The sequence below is a fragment of the Monodon monoceros genome, unplaced genomic scaffold (genome assembly GCF_005190385.1).
Source record: "Monodon monoceros isolate NGI ecotype Baffin Bay Population unplaced genomic scaffold, NGI_Narwhal_1 Super_Scaffold_13, whole genome shotgun sequence".
NCBI lineage: Eukaryota > Metazoa > Chordata > Mammalia > Artiodactyla > Monodontidae > Monodon > Monodon monoceros.
The window spans coordinates 70105337-70126252 of NW_021703769.1; the positions used below are offsets into that span (position 1 = coordinate 70105337).

The 20916-nt window shown below is 46.0% G+C and overlaps 1 protein-coding gene across 3 annotated transcripts; it reads right to left on the reverse strand.

Moving 5' to 3' along the window:
* Positions 1-8730: 8730 nt before the first annotated feature.
* Positions 8731-20566, reverse strand: CLN3 (CLN3 lysosomal/endosomal transmembrane protein, battenin). Of its 3 annotated transcripts, XM_029222082.1 has the most exons (16): positions 19839-20566; positions 19534-19650; positions 19335-19413; positions 16820-16916; positions 15637-15708; positions 15144-15223; positions 14921-15006; positions 14222-14294; positions 13993-14136; positions 13056-13168; positions 12198-12244; positions 12048-12116; positions 11898-11953; positions 11666-11759; positions 9214-9354; positions 8731-9107 (listed from the first exon to the last, which is right to left on the reverse strand). In XM_029222082.1, exons 2-16 carry the CDS (start codon positions 19571-19573, stop codon positions 8988-8990), a joined length of 1311 nt encoding a protein of 436 aa, XP_029077915.1. In that variant the 5' UTR covers positions 19574-19650; positions 19839-20566; the 3' UTR covers positions 8731-8987. The 3 variants fall into 3 exon arrangements, with proteins under 3 accessions (XP_029077915.1, XP_029077917.1, XP_029077918.1); XM_029222084.1 differs by lacking the exon at positions 19839-20566 and having other exon boundaries at positions 19534-19736; XM_029222085.1 differs by lacking the exon at positions 19839-20566 and having other exon boundaries at positions 8746-9107; positions 13993-14110; positions 19534-19591.
* Positions 20567-20916: the final 350 nt, after the last annotated feature.

The following is a 20916-nucleotide window of genomic DNA, read 5'->3' on the forward strand; positions in this document are numbered from 1 at the left end:
GCCACCAGGGAAGCCCTCAATTTTTTTTTTAAAGAAAAAACTTAAATACATTTGGGACATCCTAGATAAATGAACAAGGTTCACTGGACATCCACAAATAGCTTTAAAGCACCTACCATGTTCCAGGCCCTTTCATGTGATCATCTCTCTTTATTTGAAAATAATACTTGTACATGATTAAAAATACAAATGATACAAAAAAAAATATACAGGGGAAAAAAAAATCTCCTTTCCACCCCAATCTCCAGTTCCTTAGCTTCTCTCCCTAGGGGCAAATATAATGATCAGTTTATAGCATAATTTTCCAGATGTCTCTCTCTGTATTTAGATACGGATACATAAAAGGATATAGATATATGGGTGTATGTATACGTGTAAGAATTGTATAAAGATCTATCTATCTCTTGGATGTCTACGTGTGATATTGGATATCATTCTCTGTCTATATATCCTTATCTATATAATCCTTATACATGAACATACATACATATATTTATATCCTTTTATGTACCTATATTTATGTATACAGAAAGACAGGTCGACAGATCTATTGATAACTATTTATCTGTCTATCTATAACCATTTTTCTGTCTACCTAGAGAGAGAGATGGGATGGCATGATTTCTTACACAAATCATGTCATATTTTACGTGCTCTTCTACGTCTTACTTCATTATTCATATATCTTGCAGCTCATTTTTTAATGCTTATGGATCTCTCATTCTTTATTTTAATAAATTTATTTATTTATTTTTATTTTTGGCTGCATTGGGTCTTCGTTGCGGTGCGCAGGCTTCTCATTGGGTGGCTTCTCTTGTTGCTTAGCATGGGCTCTAGGCGCGTGGGCTTCAGTAGTTGTGGCACTCAGGCTCAGTAGTTGTGGCTCATGGGCTCTAGAGCACAGGCTCAGTAGTTGTGGCTCACAGCCTTAGTTGCTCCGCGGCATGTGGAATCTTCCTGGACCAGGGCTCAAACCCGTGTCCCCTGCATTGGCAGGCGGATTCTTAACCACTGCGCCACCAGGGAAGCCCTCTCTTTCTTTTTTTAAATTTTATTTTTAATTGAAGTATAGTTGATTTACAATGTTTCAGGTATACAGCAAAGTGATTTAGTTATACATGTATATCTAAATAGGTATTCTTTTTCAGATTCCTTTCCACTATAGGTTATTACAAGACATTGAATATAGTCTCCTGTGCTATACACTAGGTCCTTGTTGATTATCTATTTTATACACAGTAGTGTGTATCTATTAATTCCAAATTCCAAATTTATCCCTCTTCCCTGCTCATTCTTTTTAATGGCAGACTATCATATCATTATATATCATGAAATATAAAATGTGTTCCTATTGATGAATACCTCTTTTAAATCTTCACAACAACCCTGTAAGGTGGGTATTATTGTCCCAACCCTTTTTTTTTTTTTTTTTTTTTGGCCATATGTCACGGCTTGTGGGATCTTAGTTCCCTGACCAGGGATGGAACCCAGGCCCCCTGCAGTGGAAGCATGGAGCCTTAACCACTGGACTGCCAGGGAATTCCTTGGCCCTCCTAAGAGGCCAAGTGACTTGCCCAGGATCACACTGCTAGCCTGTATTTTAACCCAAATATTATTTCACAGCCATCTGAATTATTGGGAGATTTGCTGCTTTAGAGCTAGACGCTAACAATGTTCGAGTTGCCACAACTTGGTCTTATGAAGAAGATGGATGGGAGCGAGGACAGCAAAGTAAAAAAACCCCGAGGATGTCTTCCTTCGTGAGTATAACTAGGTTCTGTAACTGGAGCCAAGCAGAACGTGGGTGTTTTTAATGGATGAATTTTGTTAATGCCTAGATTTTAATGAGGTCCTTAATGGTTCCAGAGCAAGAAGCACACCCTGGAGGAAGTTTTGATCAGTCTGGCATCTCCGGTTCATTGTGGGTGTCACATGACCCTAAGCAAATTGCTTCTCTCCAGTGCCTGTAATAATGTAACCAGCAAGCAGAAAGGTGATAATCATTACTGGCAATTGAATAGCAATTCCAAATGCATAAAGGCATGTCAAACTCATAACAAACCTGTAGGTAGGCAGGAAAAGCAGCTATTACTAACCTCATTTTACAAATGAGAAAACTAAAACTCTGAAAGAGCAGGAAATGGTTAAGCTAGTGACAGAGTGAGGTCCTCTGATTTAGAAGCCACAGAAAGACTCTTCTGAATGTATAATTTTATTTTCTAATACTGACCACAGTGGAATAAATCATAATTTGGAAGGGGAGTGGACTGAGAGGAGGCAGAGAACAGAGCACGGGGAAGGGAAGGAGGTGGTGTTGACTCCTCGTTGGGACTAAATCCTGGGTATCATGCTCTCTTACTCAACTCCAGCCACTGAGGCCTCAGCTCGGGCAGACCCAATGCCCCACTTTTAAAACAAATATCTTGAAACATTTTATGAAATTAATAGATAATATAAACTTCTGACACACACTATTTTATTTTACTTTGTGTGTGTTTTATTTTCCCAAATAGCCACCAAGCTCCTTGAAGACAAGGATAGTATCTTGTATGTCTTAATAGCCCCTTCAGTGCATTTCCCATAGTATGTGTTCAATAATGTGTTCTTTTCATTATTATTATTGAAAGACAATAATAATAATAAATATTGAAGACATATACAGCTGAGTGCACCAACTGTTTTGACTTCTACCGTAATCTATTAGTTTTGCCTTTTCTTGAGTTTCATGTAAAAAGTAGAATTACAAGGTATGTCCTCTTTAGTGTTTGGCTACTTTCAGAAGCCTATAAGATTCATCCATGTTGTTACATGAACTGAAAGTTCCTTCTTTTTTGATTGCTGAATAGTCTTCAATTGCATGACTATGTCACAATGTATTAATTCTCCTGTTGATCTGGGCTCTTTCCAGTCTTGGGCTATTGTGAATAAAGCTTTTATCAACATCTTGATACAAGTCTTTTTGTGGACATAAATACTTACCCTCTTGGGTGGGATAGCTGAGTCATTGAGTAAGTGTATATTGAGCTTCAGTAAATACTGCTGTGCTCTAAGTATATTTATAAAGGAAAAATAGGAAAATTTTTTTATTGAAAATATGCATTGAAATATGTAAATGTTGAGACATGATTTCCGTAGAAGATATAAAGAAATAGAGATTTGCACCTATTTGCAATGACATAGTTTGGATTTATGAAATGACGATTATCATATGAACAAACGTTGAATTTTTTTCTTCATATTGGATATTTTGAAATAAGTATGTGTATATATACTTAGCATTTTTATGTGTACTTAGAATCACAGTGAATGAGACACTGGGTGTTGCCTTTAGTGAGGGGATTTTCCAAATACAGCAAAAAGCTCTTGGTAAATGTTCAAACAAAATGAAGTACAGTCTTCCTTCAATGAACATGATAGTTGAAATCCTGGAAAATTCACATATATTAAAACCAAGCAAGATATACTTTGGGTTCACGTGTAAAATGGAATTAGATGCCTGGGTTGCGGGGAGACAGTGAAAAGCCACTCAGGCGTAGGAAAATTACTCTTCACACGGGACCGTGTTGTGCATGGCAGGATGGCTAGGCCCTCACCCTCTAAAGGGCTCTGCTCCATTTACAGTGAGATTCAAAATCCCACAAACTTCCAGAATGACGATAGAGGGCAATACCACCCCATTGAGTACCACCGTTCAAGACCTGCTCTGTAAAAACAACCATCTGTGGCTTATTATATTTAGCCTAATTAATTAATATTAAATGAAATTAAAAGTTCAGTTTCTCAGTCATGCTAACCACATTTCAACTGCTTAAAAACCACACGTAGCAAAAAGTACCCACAGAGAAAAGCCCAGATCCAGATCGTTTCACTAGTTAATTCCTCAAATATTTAAAGAATTAACACCAGTTCTTCACAAACTCATCCCAAAAAATAGTAGAGGGAACACTTCCCAACTCATTCTCTGAGGCCTGCATTGCCTGGATATCAAAACCAGACAAAAATGACACGAGAAAAGAAAATTTCAGACCAATTTCTCTTACGCATAGAGGCATAAAAATCCTCAGCAAAATACTAGAAAATCTAATAAATAGACCATGACCAAGTGGTATTTATCAGAAATGCAAAGTCAGCTTTACATATGAAAATGAATATTAATTCGCTAATACACCATATCAACAGAATAAAGGACAAAAAACACACGATCATCTCAATAGATGAAAAAAAAAGCAGTTGACAATATTGAAAACCCCTTCATGATCAAAACACCTAACAAACTAGGAATAGAAAGGAACTTCCTCAATATGATAAAGGGCATCCACAAAAAATCCACAGCTAATATCATACTTAATGATGAAAGACTAAAAGCTTTTTCCCTAATATCAGGAACAAGACAAGAATGTCTAGTTCTATTTGAATGTTGAAGAATGTTGCCACTTCTATTTAATGTTGTAATGGAGGCTCTAGTCAAGGCAATTAGGCCAGAAAGTGAAATTAAAAGCATCCAGATTAGAAAGGTTTGCAGGGGACATAATCTTGTATACAGAAAATCCTAAGGAATCTACAAAAACCTATTTGAACTAATAACAAGTTCAGCAGAGTTGGAGCATAAAAGATCAATAGACAGGGCTTACCTGGCGGCGCAGTGGTTGCGAGTCTGCCTGCCGATGCAGGGGACACGGGTTCGTGCCCCGGTCTGGGAGGATCCCGCATGCCGTGGAGCAGCTGGGCCCGTGGGCCATGGCCGCTGGGCCTGCGCGTCCGAAGCCTGTGCTCCGCAACGAAAGAGACCACAGCGGTAAGAGGCCCGCGTACCGCAAAAAAAAAAAAGATCAATAGACAAAAATCAATTGTATTTCTAGACACTTGTAATGAAGAATCCAAAAAGGAAACTAGGAAAGTAATTCCATGTACAAAAGCACCAAAAAGAATAAAATACTTAGGCATAAATTTAACAAAAGAGGTGCAAATATATACGATGAAAACTACAAAGCATTGTTGAAAGAAAATAAAGATCTAAATAAGCAGAAAGACATCCTATGTTCATGGATCATAAATTAGTGCATTCACTGCTGTGGCCTATGTTCAAGCCCTGGATGGGGAACTAAGATCCCACAAGCTGAGTGGTGTAGCCAAAAAAAAAAGTTTTGTTCTTTTTTTATTCCACATGTAAGTGAAATCATACAGTATTTGTCCTTATCTATCTGACTTATTTCACTTACTATAATGCCTTTAAGCTTCATCCATGTAGTTGCAAATGGTAGAATTTCCTCATTTTTAATGGCTGAATAATATTCCATTGTATATATATATATATATATATATATATATATATTCCACAACTTCTTCATCATTCATCCATCAATGGACACTTAGGTTGTTTCCATGTCTTGGCTATTGTAAATAATTCCGCTATGTACATAGGGGTGCAGATATCTTTTCAAATTAGTGTTTCCGTTTCCTTTGATATATTCACAGAAGTGGAATGTCTGCATCATATGGTAGTTCTTTTAATTTTTTGAGGATCTTCTATACTGTTTTCCATAGTGGCTGTGCAAATTTACAATCCCACCAACAGTGCCCAAGTGTTCCCTTTTCTACACAACCATGCCAGCATTTGTTACCTCTGGTCTTTTTGATGATGGCTAATCTAAGAGGTGTGAGATGACATCTCATTGTGGTTTTGATTTGCATTTCCCTAATGACTAGTTGGCCGTGCCACTCAGCTTGCGGGATATCAGTTCCCCAACCAGGGATTGAACCCAGGCATGGCAGTGAAAGCCCCGAATCCTAACCACTAGGCCACCAAGGAACTCCCATGACTAGTGCTGTTGAGCATCTTTTCAAGTACCTGTTGGCCTGTTGGCCTTTCGTATTTCTTTGGAGAAACATCTATGCAGTTCCTTTGCCCATTTTTAAATTGGATTATTTCCTTTTTTTGCTATTGGATTGTATGATTTCTTTATATATTTTGGATATGAACCCAGCAATCTGTACTTTTTTATTTATTTATTTATTTTATTAGTTTATTTTTGGCTGCACTGGGTCTTCATTGCTGCGCGTGGGCTTTCTCTAGTTGCAGTGAGTAGGGGCTACTCTTCATTGTGGTGCACGGCCTTCTCATTGTGGCTGCTTCTCTTCTTGCAGAGCACGGGCTCTAGGTGCGCGGGCTCAGTACTTGTGGCGTGCAGCCTCAGCAGTTGTGGCGCATGGGTTTAGTTGCTCCGCAGCATGTGGGATCTTCCTGGACCAGGGATCGAACCCGTGTCCCCTGCATTGACAGGCGGATTCTCAACCACTGCACCACCAGGGAAGTCCCAGCAATCTGTGCTTTAACAAGCCCTCTGGTGCACACTAAAGTTTGAGAACCACTGGCATAAGGCAATGTAAAATGTAAAGGCAGGATTCAAACCATAGCATGATCTAAGCTAACATATACTGAGTGCTATGGTCTCCCAGGAGCTCATGTAATTTCCACAACCACCTTATGCTGTGTTGATACTATTGTTATTCCCATTTGACACGTCAAGAAATTAAGGTGCAGAGAGATGGAGAGACTTGCCTAAGATCATAGAGCTACTGAATAGCAGAGTTGGGACCCCAAAACCAGGTTTCTCCACTGCCAAAGCCCATGCTATCAAGCACTATGTCAGCACTTCCCCTGAGTGTGGGCCACAAGCATTACTGGTAGAGATGAGGTGGGCTCAGGTGGTAGTACCTGAATGTTCATTTTACACTCCAACACCTATGTATTTTTAAAAAATATTTATTTATTTGGCTGCGCCAGGTCTTAGTTGTGGCCCGCAGGATCTAGTTCCCTGATCAGGGATCTAGCCCGGACCCCCTGCGTTGGGAGCTCAGAGTGTTAACCACTGGACCACCAGGGAAATCCTATGTATTTATCAGGGAAGTCCTATGTATTTATTTTAATGTGTCATAGAAAAAATATATATAACTAGCATTCCAAACTCATGATTTCAATAGTAACATCGTTTCCCTTTAAAATGAGTGAATTTTATTAAAAATTAGTTGCTTTAATGAAAAGTATTTATTTGGCCATGCTGTGAGGCTTGTGGGAACTTAGTTCCCTGACCAGGGATTAAACCCAGGCCCTCAGCAGTGAGAGTGCTAAGTCCTAACCACTGGACCACCAGGAAATTCCCTTTAATGAAAAAAAAATTTTTTTTTTAGCTGCACCACATGGGATCTTCATTCCCCGACGGAACCCGTGCCCCCTGCCGTGGAAGCACAGAGTCCTAACCACTGGACCGCCAAGGGAATTCCCAAAGAATCTTAATAAATGTACTGTTATGTACAGATATCGCAAATATGGTAGAGACGGTTAACAGTGAAGTATGGGCAATACTGCTAAGCCAACCTCAGTTACTTTAAAAATACATAACGATTTGTGTATTTTACTGTATATAAATAGTACCTTATTTTTTAAATTAATTAATTTATTTATTTTTGGCTGTGTTGGGTCTTCGTTGCTGCATGCGGGCTCTCTCTAGTTGTGGAGAGCAGGGGCTACTCTTCGCTGCAGTGCGCGGGCTTCTCATTGCGGTGGCTTCTCTTGTTGCAGAGCACGGGCTCTAGGCGCGTGGGCTTCAGTAGTTGTGGCATGTGGGCTCAGCAGTTGTGGCTCACGGGCACTAGAGCGCAGGCTCAGTAGTTGTGGCGCACGGGTGTAGTTGCTCTGCGGCACGTGGGATCTTTCTGGATCAGGGCTCTAACCCGTGTCCCCTGCATTGGCAGGCGGATTCTTAACCACTGTGCCACCAGGGAAGTCCCCCTACAAGTCCTTTTTTAAGGTACTGTTGGGACTTCCCACATGCCGTGGAGCAGCTAAGCCTGTGCGTCACAACTACTGAAGCCCGCGCGCCCTAGAGCCCACGAGCCGCAACTACTGCTGAGCCCGTGTGCTGCAACTACTGAAGCCCGAGCGCCTACAGCCCATGCTCCGCAACAAGAGAAGCCACAATGAGAAGCCCTCGCACCACAACGAAGAGTAGCCCCTGCTCGCCACAATTAGAGAAAGCCTGCGCGTGCAGCAACGAAGACCCAACGCAGCCAAAAATAAATAAATTTTTTAAAAAAGGGACTTGTAAAATAGACTGGATTCTAGGTAAAAATGTGCATGCTGAAGCATTTAGAGGGAGGTGTATTGCAGTCAACCTCCTACTTTGAAATGCATCACAAAAATAAGTTGAACTGGGCTTCCCTGGTGGCGCAGTGGTTGGGAGTCTGCCTGCCGATGCACGGGACACGGGTTCGTGCCCCAGTCTGGGAGGATCCCACGTGCCGTGGAGCGGCTGGGCCCGTGAGCCGTGGCGGCTGAGCCTGCACGTCCAGAGCCTGTGCTCCGCAGCGGAAGAGGCCACAGCAGTGAGAGGCCCGCGTACCGCAAAAAAAAAAAAAAAAAAAAAAAGTTGAACTAAACATTCATTGTAGAACCCAGGTGGTACCTACATCAGTAATCATCGTGTAAGTTCTTTCAACTTCTCTGTAGGTTTGGAAACTTACATGTTGGGGAAAAAATGCATACAGATTGTCCCACACAGTGAATGAATGAGTAAATGAATAAAGGAATTAACAAATAAGCAAAGCCTCAAAGACTAGACAATTTGCTGAAAGACTTTCTTTACACGCTCCTGTATATATTCCAAAGTGAGCTTCCTGCTTTTATAATAGAAGAAAATGTTTTTTCAGAGAGAAAAATGGCACAAGAGTCAATTGATAAAATAGGCATTTATTCTGAAGGCATAATGCAAAGAAATTCCCCGAAAGCAGCTTGGGAGTGGAAGAAAACCGCTGCCCCTCCATCAAAGGGGAACAGGACCTCAGCACTTTTCTACATCCCAGCCGTGTAGGGATGGCTGGGGGCAGAGTCACGGGTGGGCTCTGGGCCGTGGGCCTGGGGTCGGTCCGACCTGCCCGCCTGTCAGTGTGGGCCCAGGTCACTGTGTCCTATGTTCCAAGGAGTCAGAGTGTCAGGAGAGCTGGCAGAGGAAGTCGTGCAGAGGCAGGGCCAGGAGCCCTGACAGCGAGATCCCCAAGGTGTCCGAGATACAGGTGGTTGCCATGGCAAACTCCCGGTGCTCACTGCTGGTCTGGGGAGGGTGGGGAGCAGGGGTGAGGCTTCAGTCCTAGCTACCTCCGCCTGGCACTTTCCCAGAGAGGCCACCCACCCACAGCCCTCCACCGACTGGTGCTGACCTCCAGGGCAATGTTGTGAAAGGTGTTCACATAGGCCGCGCCCCCCAGAAGTCCCTCATACAGAATGATCAGGAAGACGAGGTAGATGCTCGGCAGGAAGCTCAGCCACACGTCCGCCAGCAGGAAGGCCAGGTTGAGGCACTGTGGGTGCAGGTGGAGAGGAGGGCTGAGCCTGGGACCAGAGGTGGGCAGGAAGGGAGGTGCCATCCCGTCCAGCGGGCCCCGGTTCTGAGAGATGCTGATGAGGGTGAGGGCTGACAGGCCTGGATCAAATCCCAACACCCAGCTGGCCTACCAGATCCTGGGATCTGGGGTAGGCCTTCTCCCTACCGCATCCCAGCATCCTAGACCTTGGGGGTCTCCTCCCCTTCTCCCTTTGCCCGTGTCACTCCTACCGCCTGTGATGCTATCCCACCTTCCCCCACTTGGGCTCCCCTAGTCACCACCGTTCACAGCTCAGCTTGGATCAGGGTCACTCTCACTCCTATGATCTCATTCCTCCTCCCAGAGTCTTCCTGAATGGAGAGGTTCCCCTCTATTTTATCAAACTGAGGCTATGGTGAGACCAGAGGTTCTCAACTAGGCGTGACTTTGCTGCCTAGGGGACATTTGGCAACATCTGGAGATGTTCCTGGTTGTTACAACTGGGAAGGGAGGGTGTTACGGGCATGCAGTGGGCAGAGGCCAGGGATGCTGCTCAACATCCTGCAGCTCACAGGACAGCTTCACAACAAAGAAGGATCCAGCCCGAAATGCAATAACACCAAGGTTGAGAAACCGTGGCTTAGATGTTCCCACGCCTTCTAAGAAGGCTCGCTGACCCCACCCAAGGGTGTAGGTCCCTTTCTCTGTGCCCCAGTCCTTCAGGGGATCCCACTGTCCCAGTCCTCAGTGCACAGGGTTGCCTCCCCAGTGTGTAGGCCACCCCAGTGGTTCACATGCTTAATGTACACACAGATCACTTGTGGATCTTGTTACCTACACAGACCTTGCCCTCAGAGGTTCTAATTCAGGAAGAGTGAGGTGGGCTCAGAGATCTGCATTTAAAAGGACACACTCTGGTAATACTAATATGACCCTAGAAGCACTGCAGATACTTTCATCTGGAGCATTAGGCCAGACACTTTCTGTAATGGAATTAAATGATTATAAGCTGCTAATTCTATGAAGCAACCGTGGTTAAAATTATAGCTAAAATCATAAGCTACACATTTCAGTGGCATCTAATGTAGAACCCTGAGTTAAGAACTGTTGATACAGGGACTTCCCTGGCAGTCTAGTGGTTAAGACTCATGCTTCCACTGCAGGGGGCATGGGTTCGATCCCTGGTCGGGGGACTAAGAACCCAAATGCCATGTGGTGCGGTCAAAAAAAAAAAAAGAATTGTTGATACAGTCTGGGACTTGGCGGGTACAAAGCCCTGGGGTGGCAGTCCTGCTCAGGCAAATAAGGAAGAAAGTTAGAGGATATCTGCCTGCTGTTGACATAACATTAAAGTGTCATCTACCCTAATTCTCTATATTGTTATCACAGAATTGAATTATTAAAAAGGGCAAAGAACTTTCCTGTAAGAGTTGAAGATTTATTTTAAAGGCGATTTTTTATATGCCCGTCTGGTCCCAAGATTATGGCCCAGAGGGATATTAGAGTCACCAAGAATAATTTGGAGGTTGCCAATGACTTGTTTTAAAGTGTTTTCAAGTCTGACCACCGAGAACTCTGACATTTAGAAACAAGTAAGAAGACGTGAATGTTTAAAATCATGTTCTCTTTCCAAAAAAAAAAAAAAAAGAGTTGAAGTTTTTTTAATAGTTACCTTCAGTGGCCGTAGACATGTGACAATGAAACATGAATGCTGGTTAAGTAAAACTCCTTTTGTTAGACTGTTGTAGGTATTTTCGTTCATTTAAAGCTTAATCACTTCCATGACCTTCGCCATGAATTTGCTCACCAGCCTTGAGATAAATAACCTGTTGACTCCAATGTCACTGATTCTATTGTAATTAACCATCCAGAATGAAAGAACTGAACGTTTTCTTATCATTGGAAACATTATTTGAAAACCTGCCTCTCTGCATGAGGCTTGGGCAAATAATCATTAAATAAGTGCTTCTAGCTGATTAAGACACAATACGGGTTCCTGTTCTTTCATTCTTCACATTTCTATTTCTTACAACCGTGCCTGATTTATACGTGAGGAAACTGAGGCTCAGATGAGTTCCGGGACCTGCCCTAAATCACACAGCTACTGAGTACAGAAGCTGGGATCTGCATCCAGGTTGGCCTGGCTCCTGAGGCCACTCATTTTACACAGATCCCTGCTGGCTTCTGTTCCCCGTGCTTAGAACATGACGGTATGCAATCAATAACCCCTGCTGAGGGAGGGAAGCATCGGGGCCTAGGGAAGCTGGGAGCCAAGGCAGGTGGAGAGTGAGGGCCAGGGGCTCAGTACCTGTAGCAAGGCCAGGGCCCACGTGTGGCGGATGTGACAGCAGCGGAGAGAAGAGCGGGAGGCAAAGACGCCGGCCTGGTACAGCATCTGGTACCTTCAAGGGGGCAGGGAGTAAGAGGAAGCCCCTCTGGTGCCTACTCGGCAGGGCAGCCCCTCCCAACCCCAGTCCTTACCATCAAAGGCCCGCCCCCCAGCCCACTGCCGTGCTGCCACCCACCCTCAGTCTTCTCACCAGCGGTATTGCTGAGCGTGACTCAGGAACGTGTTCCGGAAGAAGAGGAGTTCAAACTGCAGCAAGGACCAGACGGGGGAGATGGACGGGGATGTGTGGGTCCCCACCCTCATCACTATTTCCACACCCCTCCCGGCAACCCTCACTCACAAGTCCCTGGTTGATGAAATACTCAGCAAAGTAAACCAGCACCAAGGGGACGATGTAGCACAGCAGGCCCTGGAAGGGTCAGGAGACATAAGCGGGAGGCTGGGAGATGAACACTGGCCGCAGGGGACACGCCAGAGCCACCGTCCGTACCTTAAACACGGTCCACCTTTCCTGAAGGGACAGGTGTGAGCTGGAGCCTGCAGGGGGGCAGGGAGAGAAGGGCAGGTGAGGTCGGCACACTGACTCAGAAAAGGGGTGCTGGTGTGCAAGAATCAGCCAGCCAACACACGAGTGTGAATGCACATACGCCACTGGACTGTACAATTAAAAATGGTTAAATTGGTAAACTTCATGGTATGGATACTTTACCATGATTAAAAAAAAAAGTAACTAGATGAGACTTCTTCATGGTTCTTGTACAGCCTGATGGCGGTACACCCCTACCCAGCCACAGCGGGCCCTTCTTTCTGGTTTTGAACACCCAAGCTCATTCCCACCACAGGGCCTTAGCACTTGCTGTTCCCTCTACCTGAAACCTGTTCACCTGGATGTGCACAGGGCTGACTCCTTGTCATTCATAAATAGAACCCCTTTCCTCCCCCCATCTGTCATTTCTTGCTTTTTTTTTGGCCGCACTGCACGGCATGTGGGATCTTAGTTCCCCAACCAGGGATCAAACCCGTGCCCCCTGCAGTGGAAGCGCAGAGTCCTAACCACTGGACCACCAGGGAAGTCCCCCCCATCTGTCATTTCTAAGCACATCACTCTGTTATGTTCTTCTAGTACTTATCAACATGTGAAAACAACGTGCTTCCGATTCTGTTATTTGTTTATGAATGGTACAACACATAGTCAGTACTCAGTGAGTATTTCCTGAGTAGATGAATGTGATCGGCTCTCACCATAACCAGCATGCCTATCCACTCCCTCTTCTGACTGCCCACAGTAGAGAGGAAAAGGCTGAAACTCAGAGAAAGTGACTGCTCTGACGGTCACTGTGTCTCCTACCTGGCTTCCACTCTGGGGCCTCGCTGTTTATCAGGGGTTGCCGGGCTGCCGTGTCTGCCTCCCCTTCCCCTCCAGGGTCCTGGGGCCCAGGAGACGTGAGCAACAAGAAATAGCTGGAAGTGGGAAGAATGAAAAGAAGATTGAAGAGCCTCTGTCAGGCTGGAAAGGCCACTTCTTCCCAGGGCAGCCCCCCTTATTCCTCCTCTCCGCCAAGGCCCTCCATCCTTGGCCAGAGAACTCCAACTGCGCAAAAATGCTTCTTTCTCTGGAACTGAAATGTATCTTCTTGTTGTTTCTAATCCATGGGCCCTCGTTTTGATTCCTGGCTCACGCCAAGCATGTCAGCCCTGTTTTCTTGTTGTTGTTTTTCTAATAATCGCTCTAGCTACCATTTATCACGTGTTCATTTTGTGCTAGGCCAGAAGTTTCCAAAGTTTGGTCACTTATGTTTTGCCTTCGTGACATTTGCCATATCCACATTCCCTCTGTGTATAATATTTTTTATTTAATATTTCCCTTTCAATTGATTCACTTTTTCTACACGGCCTTATCCTAAGCGATAATCTGTGAAATCACAGGTTTGGTCGACCAATTGAAACTTTTCCTAATTCACATGAAAATACACACAAAATGAACAGAGTCTATCCTTGGCCCCTCATTGTGGGAACCACACTGTAATGAATGCTTCACGCATGTCGCCGCACGGGGAAGCAAGGAAAGCCACCATCATTTGAAATATGGGAAAACTGAGGGTCAGAGACATAAAGTAACTCGTCCCATACAACACAGTTACCAAGTGGCAGCCCAGAACTCAGACTCGGGCCTATTGGAGTCCAGAACCCACATCCCCCCACATGGCTGTAGGGATATGAAGATTGGGATCGTGATCAAGTTCTCTCTCCTCGAATCCCTCTTCCTCCCAGCCCAGGCCGCTTACCTGGCCAGCAGCAGTGCGGGTATACCCAGCATGGACAGCAGGGTGTGCTGGGGAGAGAGGCCAGCCTGGGTGAGGCCCAGGTAGGACAGTGCCCCCAGCAGCCCTGCTCCGCCAGTACCTGAGGACCACCAAGAGATCACAGCCCTGAGAAGGAGAACACAGTAGCACTAAGAAGGACCAAAGCCAGCAGTGGGAACCCCTCCCCTCACTCCCTGCTCTGCCTGCTTACCTGGGGTAGAAGGCGGTGAGTGAGAGGAAGGTGACCTCCCCCAGACCTGAAGAGATGCTAGCCAAGACCACACCTGGAGAAGGACAAGCATGGCCATACCTACCTAGCCTTTCCCCAATAGCCTCAATTCCCTAAGGGGTGTGGCCACAGCCTCCTCTGCATCTGCGCAGAGGGGCTAAAAACAGATCCCTTGGATAGGCTGGGCTCCAGATCTGAAGTAGAACCAACCCCTTCCTCTGCATGTCCTCTCATAGGGAGTGGTACCTCCATCCGCCCAATTATCAAATCAGGAGTAAGAATTCATTCTTTTTTTTGGCCGCACTGCAAGGCTTGCGGGATCTTAGTTCCTCGACCAGAGGTTGACCCCAGGCCACGGCAGTGAAAGCAGCGAGTCCTAACCACTGGACCGCCGGGGAATTCCCAAGAACTCATCCTTGATGCCTCCTCCACCTCCATCACAGACGCTTGGTGACTGCTCATCTCGATCTCCATCTAATCTGTCCATTTCTTCCCATCTTCCCCACCGCCTACCCCTCCAAATCGACCTCATCTCCCGTCCCCTATTGTGACAGTCTTAGCATGCTTCTTGGGGGTTACAAAAATAATCCCTCTCCTCTGGGAAGCTGAGGAGATTACCCCCACCAATGCTCTGTTGTAGTTCCTTTGAACCCCCCACCTGACACAAAACCTCACACTCACCACACAGGCTGATTCCCACCGAATGAGAAAAGGCAACCAGGATGAAGCTTCCAGCAGCACAAACCCCACTGGTGAGCACCCGGGGGCTGAAGGGAGATATGGGCCGGGGGGGATGGTCAGCTGCCATTCTCAGCTCCCCAGCCCTCCCGCCACCTCCTCTGCCCTCCCAGCCTCCCCACTCTCAGATCCCACCTGCCTCTCCTCCCGCCACCTCCACCCAGACCTGTAGGGCAGCAGATGAAGGCCGAGAGGAGCCAGCAATTTGATGACGAGGGTGGGAAGGATGTCTGCCAGGAGCACCGCCTGGGACAGGAGAACAGAGTGAGACCCCAGACTTTCCCAGGGACAACCCTCCCAACCAAGTGGCCAAGGAAAGATAGAAACCAGCCCATTAGACCTGCTACAAACACAGGCTCTGAAGTCACACAGATCTGAGTTCCAGTCCCAGGTCTGCCTCTCCTTAGCTGTGGGTCAAGGTATTCACATTCTCTGAGCTTCAGTCTCCTTATTTGGAAAACAGGGATGATTACAGAGCCTAACTCACAGTACTGTTGTATGGATTCAATAAGCTAATATATGCTGCACACAGAAAGGGCTCAGTAAATGGCAGTCTTAATTAGTGGAGTCATGATAGTACCAGCTGGGTGCTGAGGGGGTGTGGGTGGGGTCTATAAGACCCAGAGTAAGGGTAAAGGGAGGACCAGATGGGTACTCACAGCTGTGGAGACAGAATTGCAGTCAAATCGAGATGAGCTATTATGGGAGGTGGGTGTTGGGTCTGGGTCCACCTGATGGGAGACAAGAAAGTCTTTCACCCAGGGAGGCAGGAGGGCAGACAAACAGGGCCAGGCTCCATTCCCAGCTCTGCTCTAACTTGAAGGATGGCCTTGGGTCAGCACTGGCTTCTTAAGACCTCAGTTCCTCTATGTGCACAAGGGGGAAGGGGAGGTTTCCATAGAAGTCTCAAACTAATGGTCCACACGCCAAAGATGGCCTTGTAAGTGACTTTATTTGGGTAACACACTCGGGAACTTTCATTTAAAAAATTTGGGTTTCCAGAAAAATCTATTCTTGGACCAAATTCCCTGTTGGACCTGCAAGGTGGTAGCTGTTCCCCTTGGGCCTGCATCCTCCAGCTCATCATAGACAAGAGGTTCTCAACCAGAGATGATTATACCCTTCAGGGAACATTTGGCAATGTCTGGAGACATTCTTGGTTGTCACAACTGGAGGGTGAGGGATATGCTATTGTCATCCAGTGGGCAGAGGCCAGAGATGCTGCTAAACATCCTACAATGCACAGGAAAGTCACACAACAAAGAATTATCCAGCCCAAAACATCAACAGTGCTGGAGTTAAAAAACCATGCCTTAGGGCTTCCCTGGTGGCGCAGTGGTTAAGAGCCCACCTGCCAGTGCAGGGGACACGGGTTCGAGCCCTGGTCCGGGAGGATCCCACATGCCACGGAGCAGCTGAGCCCGTGCGCCACAACTACTGAGTCTGTGCCCTGGAGCCTTCAAGCCACAGCTGCTGAAGCCCGCGCACCTAGAGCCTGTGCTCCGCAACAACAGAAGCCGCTGCAATGAGAAGCCCGCGCACAGCAACGAGGACCCAACGCAGCCATAAATAAATAAATAAATTAATTAATTAAAAAAAAACCCAAAAAACCATGCCTTAGACTATAGTCCCACCTGGCCAACGAGTTTGCAATTGCTTTACAAGAACAAATTGATTCTTAAAGACCCTTCCTGTTCTCAGGTCTGGGAACTTTAGCCATCTTGCCCCACCCCTTAGTCACCTCATTCCATGAATTTTTCAAGTGGGTTTCTGCCCAAGGGTGAGTCCCTCATCTTCCCATAAGGACTAAACATGGTGGTGGTGGTAGAGAGGGTCACTTACATGGCTCTGGTTCCCAGGTGCTCTCTGGTGACTGAGGATGTCGTGGGCAGCGCTGAGCATCACCACGTAAGAGAAGTTGTTGCAGAGGCCCAGGAGCCTGGAGTGAGCAGGACAGATCCCCCCACCCCCCAGTTTTATTGAGATATAATTGACATAGAAGAATAGACATATAATTATATACAATCTATCCACAGTCCTAGCACCAAACCTCCCCCTTTCTTGTGCCTTCTCTTTTCTCTATCGCCAGACCCCATCCCCATTTAGTGAGAAGGTTAGAAATACAGGCTTTGGGACAACAAACTTAGGTTCATATCTAATCTCTGAGACCTCTCCCAGGAAGAGAAGGAAGTTATCCTTGATGACTCTCTCCTCCAAGCTCCCACCATGATTCAGTTCCCAGGGCATTTCTCATCCACTGATCCACTGTCTCTGACTGTGGTGTGGTAGAAAGATACTGGGGGCTTGAAATCCAAAGGACTATGTTCAGGTCCCAAGTCCGCCACTTCCTACTTGAGTGGCCTCAGTCTACTCATGTGCACAATGAGGATTCAAACTTCTCTCTCTTCTCTGACTATCTCACAGAGTGCTCTAGAGATCAAAACAAGATAATACCCTACATGATCTATGAAGGATCTGGTTCACTTATTCTCATCTCCCAGAGCTGCCATCAGTGATGGGAAGGGAACAGGACCCAGCCCCAGGATATCATGTGTCCTTTTCACAAGCCTCTGAAGTGGTACTGCTGCTCTTCCCATTTTACTGCTGAGAAACTGAGGCTCAGAGAGTGAGCCTCACTTCCAACCCAATCTGTTACCCAAGTCCTTGATGTTTAGGTTAGTGCTAGAAGTATTTCCCAAAGCTCAGTATTCGAATTATTTTAGGAGGTAGATGGATGACTTTTAAAAGGTAGTGATGCATTTATTTAAATGTGCATTAGGAAAATACTGGCTTTCCGTCCAGAGTAGTGATTTACAGTTTTCTTTTAAAAAGTACATGTATTTACAAATTTAAAGGCTGAGTTGGATCTCCAAAATATACAAGCAGCTCATACAGCTCAATATCAAAAAAACAAACAACCCAGTCAAAAAATGGGCAGAAGACCTAAATAGACATTTCTCCAAAGAAGACATACAGACTGCCAACAAACACATGAAACGATGCTCAACATCACTAATTATTAGAGAAATGCAAATCAAAACTACAGTGAGGTATAACCTCACACCGGTCAGAATGGCCATCATCAAAAAATCTACAAACAGTAAATGCTGGAGAGGGTGTGGAGAAAAGGGAACCCTCATACCCTGTTGGTGGGAGTGTAAATTGATACAGCCACTATGTAAAACAGTATGGAGGTTCCTTAAAAAACTAAAAATGGAACTACCATATGACCCAGCAATCCCTCTACTGGGCATATACCCAGAAAAGACCATAATTCAAAAAAACACATGCACCCCAATGTTCATAGCAGCACTATTTACAATAGCCAGGACATGGAAGCTACCTAAATGTCCATCAGTGGAGGAATGGATAAAGAAAATGTGGTATATAATTACAATGGAATATTACTCAGCCATAAAAAGGAACAAAATTGGGTCATCTGTAGAGATGTGGATAGACCTAGAAAGTGTCATACAGAGTGAAGTTAAGTCAGAAAGAGAAAACAAGTATCATATAATAACGCATGTATATGGGATCTAGAAAAGTGGTATAGGTGATCTTATTTGCAAAGCAGAAATGGAGACATAGACGTAGAGAACAGATGTATGGATACCAAGGGGGAAAGGGGTGGGGAGGCAGGAACTGGGAGACTGGGATCGACACATATACGTTATTGATACTATGTGTAAATAGACAACAGATGGGAACATACTGTATAGCACAGGGAACTCTACCTAATGCACTGTGGTAACCTAAATAGGAGGGAAGTCCGAAAGGGAGGGGACATCTGTACGTGTACGTCTGATTCATTTTGTTGTGCAGTGGAGGCTAACACCACATAGTAAAGCAACCATACTCCAATAAAAATTAATAAAATAAAATAAAATCCTCACAACATGGCAAGGCGCCTGCTATTATCCCGTTTTACAGCTGAGGAAACGAAATTTCAGAGAAACTAAAATCAAGAAGATAACCGATGACATTGAGATTTGTCTAGAAATTAAATGATTTGTTACTGATATTCATCTCAGAAACGGTCACACAGAAAATTTCAGAGACACAAATTCTGAATTTGAATAGATATTATTTTCATGAAAAAATAAAATAAAGGCTGAGTTGGTTGGAGTAAAAACATGAAGAAAATATCCCTGCAGGTCATATGAGAAGCTGGCCCAAAGGTGAAGGTGATAAGGGAATGAGCGAAATTTGGGAAATTTACACACGGCCTCAGGGCAAACCAAGCGGTTCAGTAAATATTTTGTGGATTCAGCTCCTTTTTGGAAGCTCAACTCTCTTTTCTCACCCCGCTTGTTGCTTCCCTCTTCCCACCCTACTTTAATTTCTTCAGGCCACTCACCAGAAGCCCACCGCGTTCTTCCAATGGGTCCCCTGACGGTCCTGCGGCGGGGGCCTAAGTGCCGGATTGGCCTCCTCTCCTGGAAGGGGGAAAAGAAGAGGTCCTGACCCCCACCCCACTCTCAGGTGCACGATGGGCCAACGGGCGTTCTCCCGGGACCGAGGAAGTCAATCCCGTGAGGGTGGGCAGGAATACTCACCCTCCGAATCCGAAAGGCGCCGCCCCGCACAGCCTCCCATGGCATCAAGTTCAGGTCCCCCGAGGGGTCCAAAGTCAGCGAGAGTTCAGAGTTGGCTCCGATGAGGCGGATGAGGGTCTACGACAGGTGAGAGGGATCAACGCCCCACTGCCGGTCCCAGCTCCGGCTTCTCCGCTGCAGTGGCGCCTCTACGAGCCACGGCCCTAACCCCAGGCTCCATCTTGCGCCCTCGTACGCCCCACCACGCCCCACCCGTCGGACTCTGCCCCCGCCCCCTCCAAAGCAGGGGGCCCTGCAGCCTGTACCTTTAAGAGCACCTAAACATTCCGCACCCAGGAACGACGGATCACGTGACAGCACCTGTCGGTCCCTCATCACGTGCTTGAAGGTCCTCACCACTTCCGGGTCCTTTCTCGATCATCTCTTTAGACCTACCCAGCTTCGGGGCGGGGGACTGAGAGAGGCTGGAAGAACCCTGGAACCAACGGTTTAAAACTGGGATGGGTAAGAGCAGCAAGAAGAACCATGACATTAGTTGGGGACGCCCAAGGCCGTGATCTACCGTACCAGCACTAATCATGGCTGCGAATGGCTTCAGCTCCTCTGCAACTGCCAGAAATAAATATGGCCACCTGCCTAGTCGGTACTGTTTCTGGCTGACAACAAAGGCAGCCAGCTTCAGGTCATTCTTATTTCTATCTGTTGCCTTTAGATTGCTTTAGAAACTGCACATAAAGATAACACCCACCTAAAAAGATTTCATGAATTGTCTGTTGGCAGTATCCAAGGTGGTTAACAGGGCCCTTTTCTCAGATTATCTTAGAACCAAAGTAGTAGTTCAACCCTGGTTTTACAGATGAGAAAACAAAAAAGGAAACTTACTGATGAACATACAACGTTAGACCTAAAGGTGACCTTAGAGACTCGGCAATAAGAAATAGAGCACCAGGGCTTCCCTGGTGGCGCAGTGGTTGGGAGTCCGCCTGCCGATGCAGGGGACGCGGGTTTGCGCCCCGGTCCGGGAGGATCCCCCATGCCGCGGAGCGGCTGGGACCGTGGGCCATGGCCGCTGGGCCTGCGCGTCCGGAGCCTGTGCTCCGCAACGGGAGAGGCCGTAGCAGTGAGAGGCCTGCGTAACGCAAAAAACAAACAAACAGAAAAAGAAATAGCGCACCAGAGGCAGGGGTGCTGGCTGCTGCAGGATTCCTGCCTGCATTAAGGGTGCTTAGACCAGATGATTCTAAGGCCCAAGATTCTGATTCTGTGATCTCATCTAGTTCCTCTAATTGGAAATTTGGAAAGTGAGGCTCAGGGAGGGGACCCAAGGAAAAGGTGTCGATTAAGGTCACTTCACAAAGTCCCAGATAAGGAGCGATTATTCTC